This window comes from Adiantum capillus-veneris, chromosome 27 (assembly GCF_014529385.1).
Source record: "Adiantum capillus-veneris isolate H3 chromosome 27, ASM1452938v2, whole genome shotgun sequence".
NCBI classification, from domain to species: domain Eukaryota; kingdom Viridiplantae; phylum Streptophyta; class Polypodiopsida; order Polypodiales; family Pteridaceae; genus Adiantum; species Adiantum capillus-veneris.
This window is the reverse complement of record NC_140957.1, coordinates 29,071,056-29,082,934: the sequence shown is the minus strand read 5'-3', so window position 1 is coordinate 29,082,934 and position 11,879 is coordinate 29,071,056. Positions and strand designations below refer to the sequence as shown.

The 11,879-nt window shown below is 41.5% G+C and overlaps 1 protein-coding gene across 1 annotated transcript; it reads left to right on the top strand.

Annotated features, from left to right (window-relative positions):
* Positions 1-5,901: 5,901 nt before the first annotated feature.
* On the top strand, positions 5,902-7,714 carry LOC147421703 (uncharacterized). The gene is made up of 2 exons (XM_086503504.1): positions 5,902-6,964; positions 7,284-7,714. Exons 1-2 carry the CDS (start codon positions 6,586-6,588, stop codon positions 7,712-7,714), a joined length of 810 nt encoding a protein of 269 aa, XP_086359630.1. The 5' UTR covers positions 5,902-6,585.
* Positions 7,715-11,879: the final 4,165 nt, after the last annotated feature.

The following is an 11,879-nucleotide window of genomic DNA, read 5'->3' as shown; positions in this document are numbered from 1 at the left end:
CTTCCCCCTTTGCAAGTCCACATTGTTGGTGTCCTGTGAACACTTTGAAGTCGAAATATAAACACTAACACATGAAGAGACATAAACCATGTTACCGTGGCTTTATGGGAACCATAGGTGCACTTCATTTGCTGCTTGCACATCCACCTCAATTTTCCTTTTGGTTGCTGCGATCAAGGCACTATCTGGCTTAGGCCATTCCAAACTCTCCACGGTTGGCGAGTGAACCAGAGATAGATTACCATATCCATTTCGCCTAGGTGTGACATAAGTATGATCATTAAAAAAAATGTCACGTGAGGCAAGCTCAAAGGACTGACAACCAGCATAGAGCAATTTGCCAAGCTCAGTGTGGATGGCCTGAAAAGTTCTAGCGAAGGACTCTACAAAATTGGATGGGAAAACATCTGTAAACATGAACAAAAAGCAACGGAAATCTTATAGTCATCAAAAGCAACACACAAGGCAGAAATACTAAATAGATAACCAAAAAACTTGCAAGAGGAGTAAAATTTACAATTTGCAGGAAACCTCGATGGAGCCACTGCTGTCTCTAGCTTCAGTTGTGAAGCAACATACACATGATGCACCTTCGCAAGCCTCTTACCATCTTGTGTTTGCTTGAACTCCATGATTCTTCCCTTCCAATGGTGTGCTCGAGAAGCCATGTGTCTCCTTGAAACCTTGTGTGCACCTCTTGAGTTGGTCTCCATTGTCACCCACATCATTCATTGTAACTCCATCGTCACCCAATATCCATTGGCGTCTTGTACATTGCTGCATAAAATTCCTAGGTCATCGAGTACCTAATGATGCCATGGGAAATAGTGGCACAACCTTCACACAAACCCTTATGATTGCACATCCATGTTCTCAATTGTATAAAGAGCAAGAATCTTGATGGTACACAAAGGTGAAGGATGCCACTTACTGCTATACTGCTCCACCTGCTTGTTGGCTTAATGTGGAAGAAATGTTTCAAAGCTTCAGAGGGAAGTAGATCCTCTCTAGAGAGCTTAATGGAGAAGGAGCAAGAAACCTGTTGAGGAAAGAAAGAGGGATGATGTAGCATAAGGATATGTTGTAGACTTCAGCTTTAGCTAGAGGTGTTTAGTGAAGCCCATGGAGTAAAGGAGAACTTTAGTTTTAGGAGAATGCAGCCCTCAAGAATGTAGTAAGCTTGAGGAGGGAAAGGAGGTTCAAACTTCTGCTGCAGAGCTTTTGGGAGGGAAAACTGAAAGGAAGGAAAGAGAAACAAGGTGAAGTGAAGAGAAGTGAGAGATGGTACAATAGAGAGAGAGGGAGGGAATGATCAGCACATTTTTGGAGGGGACCCCTTTTAGGAGAGAGGAGGGGAGAAACTGGCAGCCATTAGAGAGAGAAAGGATTGGTTTTTACTCAACTATTTAGAGAAAAGTTCATTTTTTTGAATTTATAAGAGATTTTCTCTTTGTATTTTATAAAAGAGTACAAGTTTGACCACTTACTTTTAGGCCCTGCCATACCCACCATTTCAATCCACATGGCATCCACCCATTTGCCCCTTCCATAATCTCCTTTTTAATCCCATGGCAAATAAAGAGGCCCCCTTAGACCCCATTCCCTTAATAATGAAGAAGGTATCCTCTTTCTTGCCTTTTTCTTCTCTTGCTTTTTGTCATCCCTCTTTGAATTATGGTGTGGACAAGTGTGATGGTATTCTCTGTTTAGGAGGTGATGGAGTGTATTTAGCCCCTCGTCTTCGTGGATCCATCTCTGTTGAGGTGGCATGAGACTCACTTCTTTCTCGTTCCTTCGGTGGGGGCTCTTGAATTCTCCTTTGAGAAGGAGATGCATCATCAAGAAGAAAATTTTTTAGCCTTTGTATGGATCCTCTTCTTCTTCCCAAATCGGAGAGAGGCCTCTTTTGGGAGTCTCACAAGGAGGCTTCCTAGTACTCTCTCATCATGGTGAGGAGTTTGGAGAATCCCATGAGCACGAAGCTTCCGTTGCACTTCACTTTGGACGGATGGATTACCCATGGCTTTTTTTGAAGCCTAGAAACAAGGTAGTTAACAAGCATACAGGCATCATTAGTAGCCTGCTCATTAGCAAAATCAAATATATCAACATTAATTTCACTCTCTTTACTATTGTCAGCCATTCTAACAACGTTTAGGTGTAAATTTTTTTTGGGTGGCTGAAAGCAAAGGATGGTGGTACAAAAAAAGGGGCAATTTTTTTTCCACCTGTTTGGTCCTTTGGAGGGAAAGTTTTGAGGCCCAAAAGTTTTGGGATTTTTATTTTTTAGCTATAATTGTATCTCAAAAATACAAGTCGTGCAGTTTCACAATGGGCCATCCCGTGTGAGAGTAGTGGTGTAATTAGTGGATTTAGTGGTCCGAACTACGTCCATTTCAATTGAGCGCTTTCTGTCAGCGCTTGGGCTCTCTCTCTCCCCCCTCAGACTCGTAGCAAAGCTGCTCTCTCTCTCTCTCTCTCTCAGCATGTAGCAGAGCTGCTATCGTGTGAGTTCTCCCACCATGAGGACCCCAAAGGCCAAGGGAGCTGCTGCCAGCAGAGCGTCACCTTCAACATGCAAACAGAAAGGGAAGGCCAAGGAGGGAATGCCCACCCATGGGAGAAGCAACAACTAAGGTTCTTCCACCCCTGCCTCTCAACAAACAGAGCTAGAGAACAAAAGCAGTCCCAACACAAGGGCTAGTGCAAAATAGTTCAAGGCTTCTGAAATCGACTCCGAAAACGGACCTCACACCGTGTCGATGAGGATGAATCAAAATCTGTCAACAAGTCAAGACGTGGTAAGCTATTCATTGGAATCAGGCTTGTGTTAATTAGATGGTGTAAAATTTTGAATTTAAATGTTCAGTGTAAAATTTGATACCTTGGAGCATCGCATTTGTAATCCATATGCATATGAGAGAAAAATGAGAAAATTGACTTGGACCATGCTAATTATCCAGCTTGCTCTATAATATTAAGTGTATTTTTCTAGGATATTCTAGAAAAGTGGTTGTGGAGCTTCAATGTTTGTGGATAGAAAGGTTTAGCTAAGACAATGTACATGATTCTATAGTTTCCCTGCTTTATGTTAGAGCTTTGTATATCATATGCTAAGGATTAAAACTGAAGTTATTGCAGACTATTGTTGAAGTTTCATGGAAATAGAGTATGGATAAATCATATTGTAAACACATTAGTTATTAGTTATTAAATGTACAGTAACAAATGTGGTACTTTGTTTGTTTCACAATAATTTGTGATTTGTTTGACATTTCAGGTAAGAATAAAATGGAGGAGTACCCTCAACAAACCAGGTTCTGTTATACAGCAGAGGACGTGCATGAGGAGTATGGCCTTAGTCTAGAAGGCAAACTCCCTAAGGACCTGACTGATGAGGACTTTCCATCCGAGCAGTGGTATTTAAATCATTTGCAGCCACATCTGGTGGATGACTGCAGATTTCTATTCTCCAAAGTTTATCAGGGACCCCCTTCATGCGGTGAACTGACCACCAAATTTGCTAAGGGTTATGTGTTCGAGAAATGTGATGCAGCGAGAAAAGACCCAACAGGACATACAATAGCATGGGCCCGGTTTGGGAAAGGAGTGTTGCAGATGATATCATTTAGGACTGGTGGTCTTGACCGTAAAGTTGAGACATGGAGGAAGCAAAATGCTTCCTCCCCTGGAACTTTCCCGCAGTCAGTTAAGAAGGCCCGCATGACTCAAAGTGGCAGCAACATCTGCATAAAACCAGAGCAAGGTGTCAGAGGGGCAGTGGTTGACTACCTACCTGACTTAGAGGCATTGCTCCAAAGACTCCAAAAGCAGGTATCACATCCAAGGTCATCAAAACTAACAGACCTGAAGGCCTCTATTCAAGCAAACAAGGACCAGCTATTGGTATATTAGGGTAAAGAGGGCGTGGCGAAAAGTTTGATGGAGGATATTGATACCCTGGAGGCATGCATCGGTGCGCTACGGCAGCAAATACCTATCCCTGATGAAGAGATCAGAGAGGTGGAGGCTGAGTTGGGAGCAAGTCGGTGCTTGTTACGACGGCACGGGGTTTCCCAAAATATCAAGAAGCTCCTAGCTGAGGTTGAACAGCAGGAGGTATTCTATTTTTGGCTAATTGCATTGTGTACGACTGTTGAAAGTTTTTATTCTGCACAAGGTTTGGTGATTTGGCATGTTTCACCTCTTGACTGGTTTATTTGCTGACATTTTTATGGGTTTTAGTATTATCTTGGACTGGTTTGGTACTCTCTCTAACTGTTTTGGTACTTTTATTTAACACTAAGGGTAGTGCTGGAACTTTCCTTAGTACTTTATGCTGTTGCTTCATTTCATTTGGTACTCATTTGAACTACTTGGTACTATATTGGTACTTCCTTGTTTCTAATTTTTGAGTCTTACACTATACTATTTGTTTTGTTTTGGATTCTATAATGGCACAATCCATGGTACTTTTGGTGCTTTTCAGATCATTTGGTCTTTTTCAATTCTATTTTGGGACTGCTATGGTACATGCTTCTTAGTGCTTTGGTATCTTCTTTAAATGTCTTGGTACTTTCCAGTTTTTTTTTTTAAGTGGTTTGCTTATTTTTGGACTGTTTTGGTACTTTTTAAACTGATTTGGGTATTTAATCGAACACTGACTGCTATGTTCGTACTTCCCTTGTAACCTTTTGGTGCTTAGTTATTTTAATTAGTTCTCTCTTCGATCATTCTGGTATTGGCCTGAGAATTTTTGGTACTCATATTGTTTACAGATATTGTCTTGGGTGCTATGTGGCACAATCGTTGGCACTCTGGGTGCTTTTCTATTCATTGGGTACTCTTATTACTTATTTTGGAACTTTCTAGTTACATTCTTATACTGTAATGTTGAGTTTGACTTGGGTACTTTTGGTGCTTGATACTGCTTTGGTACTCTTGAAACATTTGGTACTTCAACCTATTTTGGTACTTTTGGTACTTCCCTTGTAACCTTTTGTGCTTCTTTATATTATTTGGTTCTCTCTTTGACCATTTTGGTACTGCCTTGAGAATTTTTGGTACTCATATAGTCTAAGATTTGCCTTGGGTGCTATGTGGCACAATCTTTGGTACTCTGGGTGCTTATCTGTTCATTGGGTAGTCTGATTACTTATTTTGGTACTTTCTAGTTACAGTCTTATACTGTAATGGTGAGTATGACTTGGGTACTTTTGGTGCTTGATACTGATTTGGTATTGTTGAAACAGTTGGTACTTCAACCTATTTTGGTACTTTTGGTACTTTCCTTGTAACCTTTTGTGCTTATTTATTTTATTTGGTTCTCTCTTTGACCATTTTGGCACTGCCTTGAGAATTTTGGTACTCATATAGTTTACAAATTTGCCTTGGGTGCTATGTGGCACAATCCGCTCTTTGGGTAGTCTGATTACTTATTTTGGTACTTTCTAGTTATTGTCTGTAATGTTGAGTATGACTTGGGTACTTTTGGTGCTTGAAACTGCTCTGGTACTGTTGAAACTTTTGGTACTTTAGGTACTTTTGGTACTTTTTGGTACTTTAGGTACTTTTGGTACGTCTAGTATTTCTAGTACCTTGATACTACATTGGTATTTTCTTCTAATAATGTTTTCTTTGCTAATTGTTTGATTTGGAAATGTCTTGGTTCTATTTTGTAACTGTTGCAATAATATTTTGGTACTGCATGTGTTATTCCTTGCTAGCAGTCAATTTTGGTACTGTTTTGGTGCCTGTTGGGTACTGTTTTGTTCTATTTTGGTACTCTTTCAATAATTTTTTGCTATTGCATGTGTTCTTCCATGCATCTTGGTTGTTTTGGTAAGTAAATTACGAGAGCATTCTGTTTTGCAGAGAGAGTATACTAGGCTCTACAACGAGTCCCTTGAAACCCAAGACCAGTACGAATTTGTAAGCAAGCTCTTTTCTGATGTGAAGAGAGGGATGACTCACACGTTGACTCCAAGGCCTCATGTTGTGGGCCCTGAAAACACAATACATGTGTTTCGTTCTTGTGTTGCCTGTGGGGAGGCTTTGGAGGCTTCTTACGTGGTTGGTACTTTCATGCTTCCCTGCAGGCATCAGTACCATCCACTGTGTTTTGCAGGTGTATTGAGAATGGAAGATACGTGCATGAAGGCACTTTGCAACATTGCAATCCCTTCGGAGGCAAAGGTCTGGATTTCAGGGAGGTCATTATTGAAGAGTAAGTGGGGTGTTTGTGTTGGACACTACATGCTTATAATATCAGTTGAATTTATGATCTAATCTTCTCTTTCATCTTTGTGTATATGTATGGAGAGGATCTTTCGGTGCGGACACCCATGACAACACCAACACCCCTGTGGATTGGAAGGATCTTCCTGGATCCGGCAAGTCGGATGCCAGTCACATGTTCCAGGAAGATCCTTATAAGTCAGTGCATGAAGTACTGCATGACATGAGCCTGCTCTAGACTCCAGTTTGGAGGAAGATAAAACTAAAGCCGAAGCGCAGGAAAGCCAGCAAGGCCCTAATGCCAACACAGTGGAAGGGAAAGGGTCTGAGGCTGGTGTGGGGTCTGATATGGCAGAAGCTAAACTGAAAACTGAAGTGCAGGAGAAGGATAAACAGGAAAGCGAACCGATTGAGGAAGTTGATGACATAGAGATAGAGCTAGGCAAGAAGAACAACGCAGAAATTGAGGCTGATGAGGAGGTGTCAGTGGAAGTTCCCTTGGCGGCCGAGTGTTTGGATGCAACTCCAAAGTATGTAGAGGAGAAGGCAGGCAGAAAGATGAGGCAGCAGGCAAAGAGTGAGGCGGAACTTGCTGATAGTGCGAAGGAGGCGGAATCTGCCAAGGGTGCGAAGGAGTATGGCACGGAGGAGGCAGCTTATTTTGCGGAGGAGAAGAAAGCCATGGAGGAGGCCGAAGGTGCGGGGCAGGCGACAACCTTAGAAACAGGTTATAGCATTGACTGTGCCACACTCTCCGAACTCTTCCTTATGAAATGTAAAAAACGCCCCAAAGGTCGTGGTCTCAAGCCACGAACCTCCAAGAATTAGCTATTTAACAGCATTTTGTGCTTGCTTTTGGCTTATCATGAAATACGATACCATTTTGCATTTGTCAATGTTTGGTGTCATGTCAATCAGATGTTAATGTGTCCGTTCCTTGTTATGTCATACTGTCAACAATTGGTAACCTTTAATGGTGCTAAATGTCCAGACTTTGGTACTCTGAACTGTATACCTGCTCTAACAACTTAGTTTACTTGACACAGATATTTTTGACCAATCCCATTGTGAAAAATGGGCTTCCTCTACGAAGGATGTGGCAGGCCTTTTGGGGCAGTCCGGCGACAAGCCCATTTTCCTGAAGCTCTTGCGAACAGTTTGGCGCAAGCATCCTCAATTTAATGAAGCCATCACGCTCCTTGTGGACGACACAAGATACAAATCATTGAAGAATGATTATGATTCGTGCTGCTGCATTCGGACATATGAGCCAAACTATTACGATCCGAACAAGCCGAAGTATCTCATGGATGTCATTCTGTCATGGATCACAGGATGGCTAGATGAGAAGTTCCCCACCGCTTATAGCCAGCGCACACCCCTGTTTGATGTAGAGGACGACATCTCCCTATATGTTGCTGACTACTTTGTATCTTTGGAAGGGTACTCGTACCGGTTTGACCCCCCTGATGTGTAAAAGATTCTGTAAAAGACTGGCATTTTCATGTAATAAGAAATTATTGATGGGCATGAACCTTCGTCTGCAAAAGCTTTACACATGCACTTAATTTTTCTGCACATGATCTTTTTCTTGCCACTTCTTTGGTAATTTTTCTGTTGCTATTTTCATGTGAAGCCTGAATCAGCAGAAATGTCAAATAACCCACGAGCATTGATTACTCCTTCCCACTTTAATTTCTATCCCATTGATAACTAAACCCGGATTCTTGCACCTGCCTAAGATATTTTCAACCATATTAAAATATCCTGTTATCAAACAAGGATTAGGCAGTCTGGCTATCAAATTTGGCACTACAAGAGTCAACTGAAAACAAATTAGCAAGTACACACTACTGATCACAAGTAAGATTCTATTCAAGAGAATTACAACTGTTGATGCCAGTGGCTAGACTTGTAGTTGGGGTTTATGCTGTATGGCTCCCCTCGTGGTCACTCCCTTCGTCATATGGCATACTGTTGTAGATATTTTCATATATCTCTGAGGATAGTTTAAAATGGTTATACAGGCCCGGTTTGACCTCCATGGGGAACCGTATGGCTCCAACAAGATGGGACTAGATCATGACCGGTGGTTTCTCATTCAATAGGGTATAAGTATCAACTTTGCCCTCAACCAGGGCATAGTACAAACCCTCAACCAGAATTCCACCCTTTACGATCTTGTTATGCCAAAGGTCCTTCGGTACGCTTGGTGCCTAGTACATGGTTTTGGTGCACTTTAGAAGGTAGAAGTCCTCTTTCTCCTCGGCTGCTTTCACTGCAAAGTTATCCCCAATGGACAGTAATTGGCTCAGCACCTTAGGGTCTCCTTCATACATAGGCATGGTTAAATCCACACTCACTTGGGAGGAAAGCAGATCATTGTGGTTCTCCTCATCATCCCCGTCCTCATCACTACCTACTTGTACAGACTCTATCAATGGCTCAACGGAGAGATATTTCCATTCTTCAGTGCTCTGTTTATTATTGCATCTCCTCCATTGCCCACGCACACAAGGATCACAAAAGCAAGACAATGTCCGAAAACGCACATCACATGGATTGTGTGTTGAGTAGCCGTCAACACAATGGAATGAGCGAGACCCTGCAATTGGTTTGCAGTCCCATAGTGGAGAACGCAACACATCATTCGATGAAACCAACCAGAAGACCCTTCTTGTGTTGGCACCCCCACCTTCCCTCGTTGTCTTAAACCTCGCGTTTAGAAAATTGACCACATCAGCCGCACACTTCATGGGCCCATCGGGCTTTAGGTCCTCATGCGTCAAGGTTCTCTTTATAACAGCACCTACACCATCATGCTCTCCTTTTCCATGTCCTGAAGCGGAGAAGTTGTGCATCATATGCAATCTTGTCAACTGATAATACCTGGCTACAAAATAGTATGGTCGTCGTGCCTTGAACTGTGAAGCGGCACCATCTGACCAAACCCAATGATAACAAAACCATTGTCCTTGTTGTTTCATCCTTTTGTCATGCAAGAGAAAACAGTGCTGAACAAAGAGCGTGTCATGGAGATTATCATCTGATATGTAAAAATGCAGAGTCTTCTCAATGGCTCCTACTGAATTTCTGATATAAGAGATGTGCACCAGTATTGTGACCTATTTTGACCACCAATGCATGGACTAAATATTATTCTGCACTTTAAAGCTGTAATTCTCTGCAAAATCAACAACAGAAACCACAACGTTGCTTGGAAACTTTAGCAAGCAGTCTTTAAATTGATGGGCCTGCCACCTAAAAACAAAGTTGTGCTTGACAAAGCTTTTCAGATGATCTGAAAAAAGATGAATGAAAGTTGCACTTTACATCCTTTCCACGACTAACTCCTTTCTCTTCTTCTCATTTCCTTCAGCATTAACCTGTCCAATACCCACATCCTTAAATATCTTAACAATCACCTCCCTGCTATCTGTTGCAATCTCGTCTGGGCAGAATGACAACTTCCTTACACCACATCTAGGGCACTCTCCCAACAAGCATCTATGTGCATGATATTCATGATCCTTAGGGCGAGGGCACAATATGAAATCCAGCAGGATACTTATGTGCTGAAAAACTGCCTGGTTTGCAGAACACTCACCTACTTCACACTGTGTACCACAAATGGAGCATGTACATGGATGTTCCTTTGCGTGATGCCCAAACTTGTTCTGGCGCATTTGATTGAAAGCATCCCTGAAGTATACCATCTGGATATGGTAAATACAGCATCAAGTATAGCGCTCCTTTAGTTTTCAGACAAAGAATGGCTTGAGTGTCTCAAAGGACCTAAGTGACAACTCCACCACAGGATACGTGCTTTTGAATCTTCTGTAGAGCTCCACCTATATACAAAATTTGATCCACATTAGAGCTCAGAATATTACTATAAAATAGCAAAGCACCAAAGTAGTTTACAGTACCAAAATTAACAATGTAAACCACCAACTCATTCTAAAATACCAAATTTGGCACTGTATTGCCAGATTTCAGGCTATAGTACCAAATTAAGTGCAGAAAAGCACCAAACTGGATTCATAGTACCAAAGTGGGTACATTTCTGTACATTGCATAGAACCAGCCTGTATTCATAGGACCAAGCAGGGTCCATAGTACCAAATTATGTACATTGCATAGTATCAACCGAATCCATAGTACAAAACAGGGTCCCTACTACCAAATTCTGTACATTGCATGGTACCAGCCTGAATTCAGAGTACAAAACAGGATCCCTAGTACCAAGATTCGTACATTGCATGGTACTAGCCTGAGTTCATAGTACCAAGCAGGATCTCTAGTACCAAATTCTGTACGTTGCATGGTACCAGCCTGAATTCATAGTACCAAACAGGATCCCTAATACCAAATTTTGTACATTGCATGGTACCAGCTTGAATTCATAGTACCAAACATGATCCCCAGTACCAAATTCTCTACATTGCATGGTACCTATCTAAATTCATAGTACCCAAAAGGATCATTAGTACCAAATATTGTACATTGCATAGTACTAGCTTGAATTCATAGTACCAAAAAGGATCCCGAGTACCAAATCTTGTACATTTCATAGTACTAGCTTGAATTCATAGTACCAAAAAGGATCCCGAGTACCAAATCTTGTACATTTCATAGTACTAGCTTGAATTCATAGTACCAAAAAGGATCCCTAGTACCAAATCCTGTACATTGCATAGTACTAGCTTGAATTCATAGTACCAAAAAGGATCCCTAGTACCAAATCCTATACATTGCATAGTACCAGCCTGAATTCATAGTATCAAACAGTATCCCTAGTACCAAATTATGTACATTGCATAGTACCAACCTAAATTCACAGTATCAAACAGGATCCCTAGTGCCAAAGTGGGTACATGTCTGTACCTACATAGTACCAATTTGGAAACCTAGTACCAATTTGGGTACTTTTTTGTATACTACAAAGCTACAAAATGGATCCATAGTTCCAAAATAACAACTTTCCAGATACAAAAAGTACCTAATTGCGACTGTGCATCTTTACTTTGGAGCATTTCTACCAAACAATGGTACTATGCATCTGTTTGGTACTATTCAGAATCTAGAGAAGCTTCAAATTGGGTACTACTGAGGTAGGAATTGGTACCAGAATGATACCAGGTTTGGCATGTTGGGAATTGGTCAAATTTTGGCATGCTGGAAATGGTACTATGGAGTTGAGTATTCGTACAATGATTGTTGGCTAACAAGTTGTGGTATTCTGTGTTAATCTAAGAGTAAAAAGGCGAGCAAGGATTACAGTGTGGGCAACACATATTACCTAAGAATCATCTAGAAGATGTATGGGATGTTTGATGACACATTTTGCCTCGATCCTGTGCTTACAGATATCCTTTTTGTTAGGAGAAACTCTTTTCTTGGATTTCCAGAAAGCAGCCACCAAATCTCTAGTTTCGATTGTGATACTTGTATGAGGCAAATGTCTGTGACAAGCACTAAGTGGCAACACTTCATCCTCATCTTTCATTCCCAGTCGACTGCTTGCTGCCGCTATATTACGTTGATGAACACCCAAGGGAGCAGCAATTTTGGACTGGTTCACAGTGGTTATGCTCTGATCACCATTGTTCAGTATCATCGTCAAAGAGGTTCTCTTCACA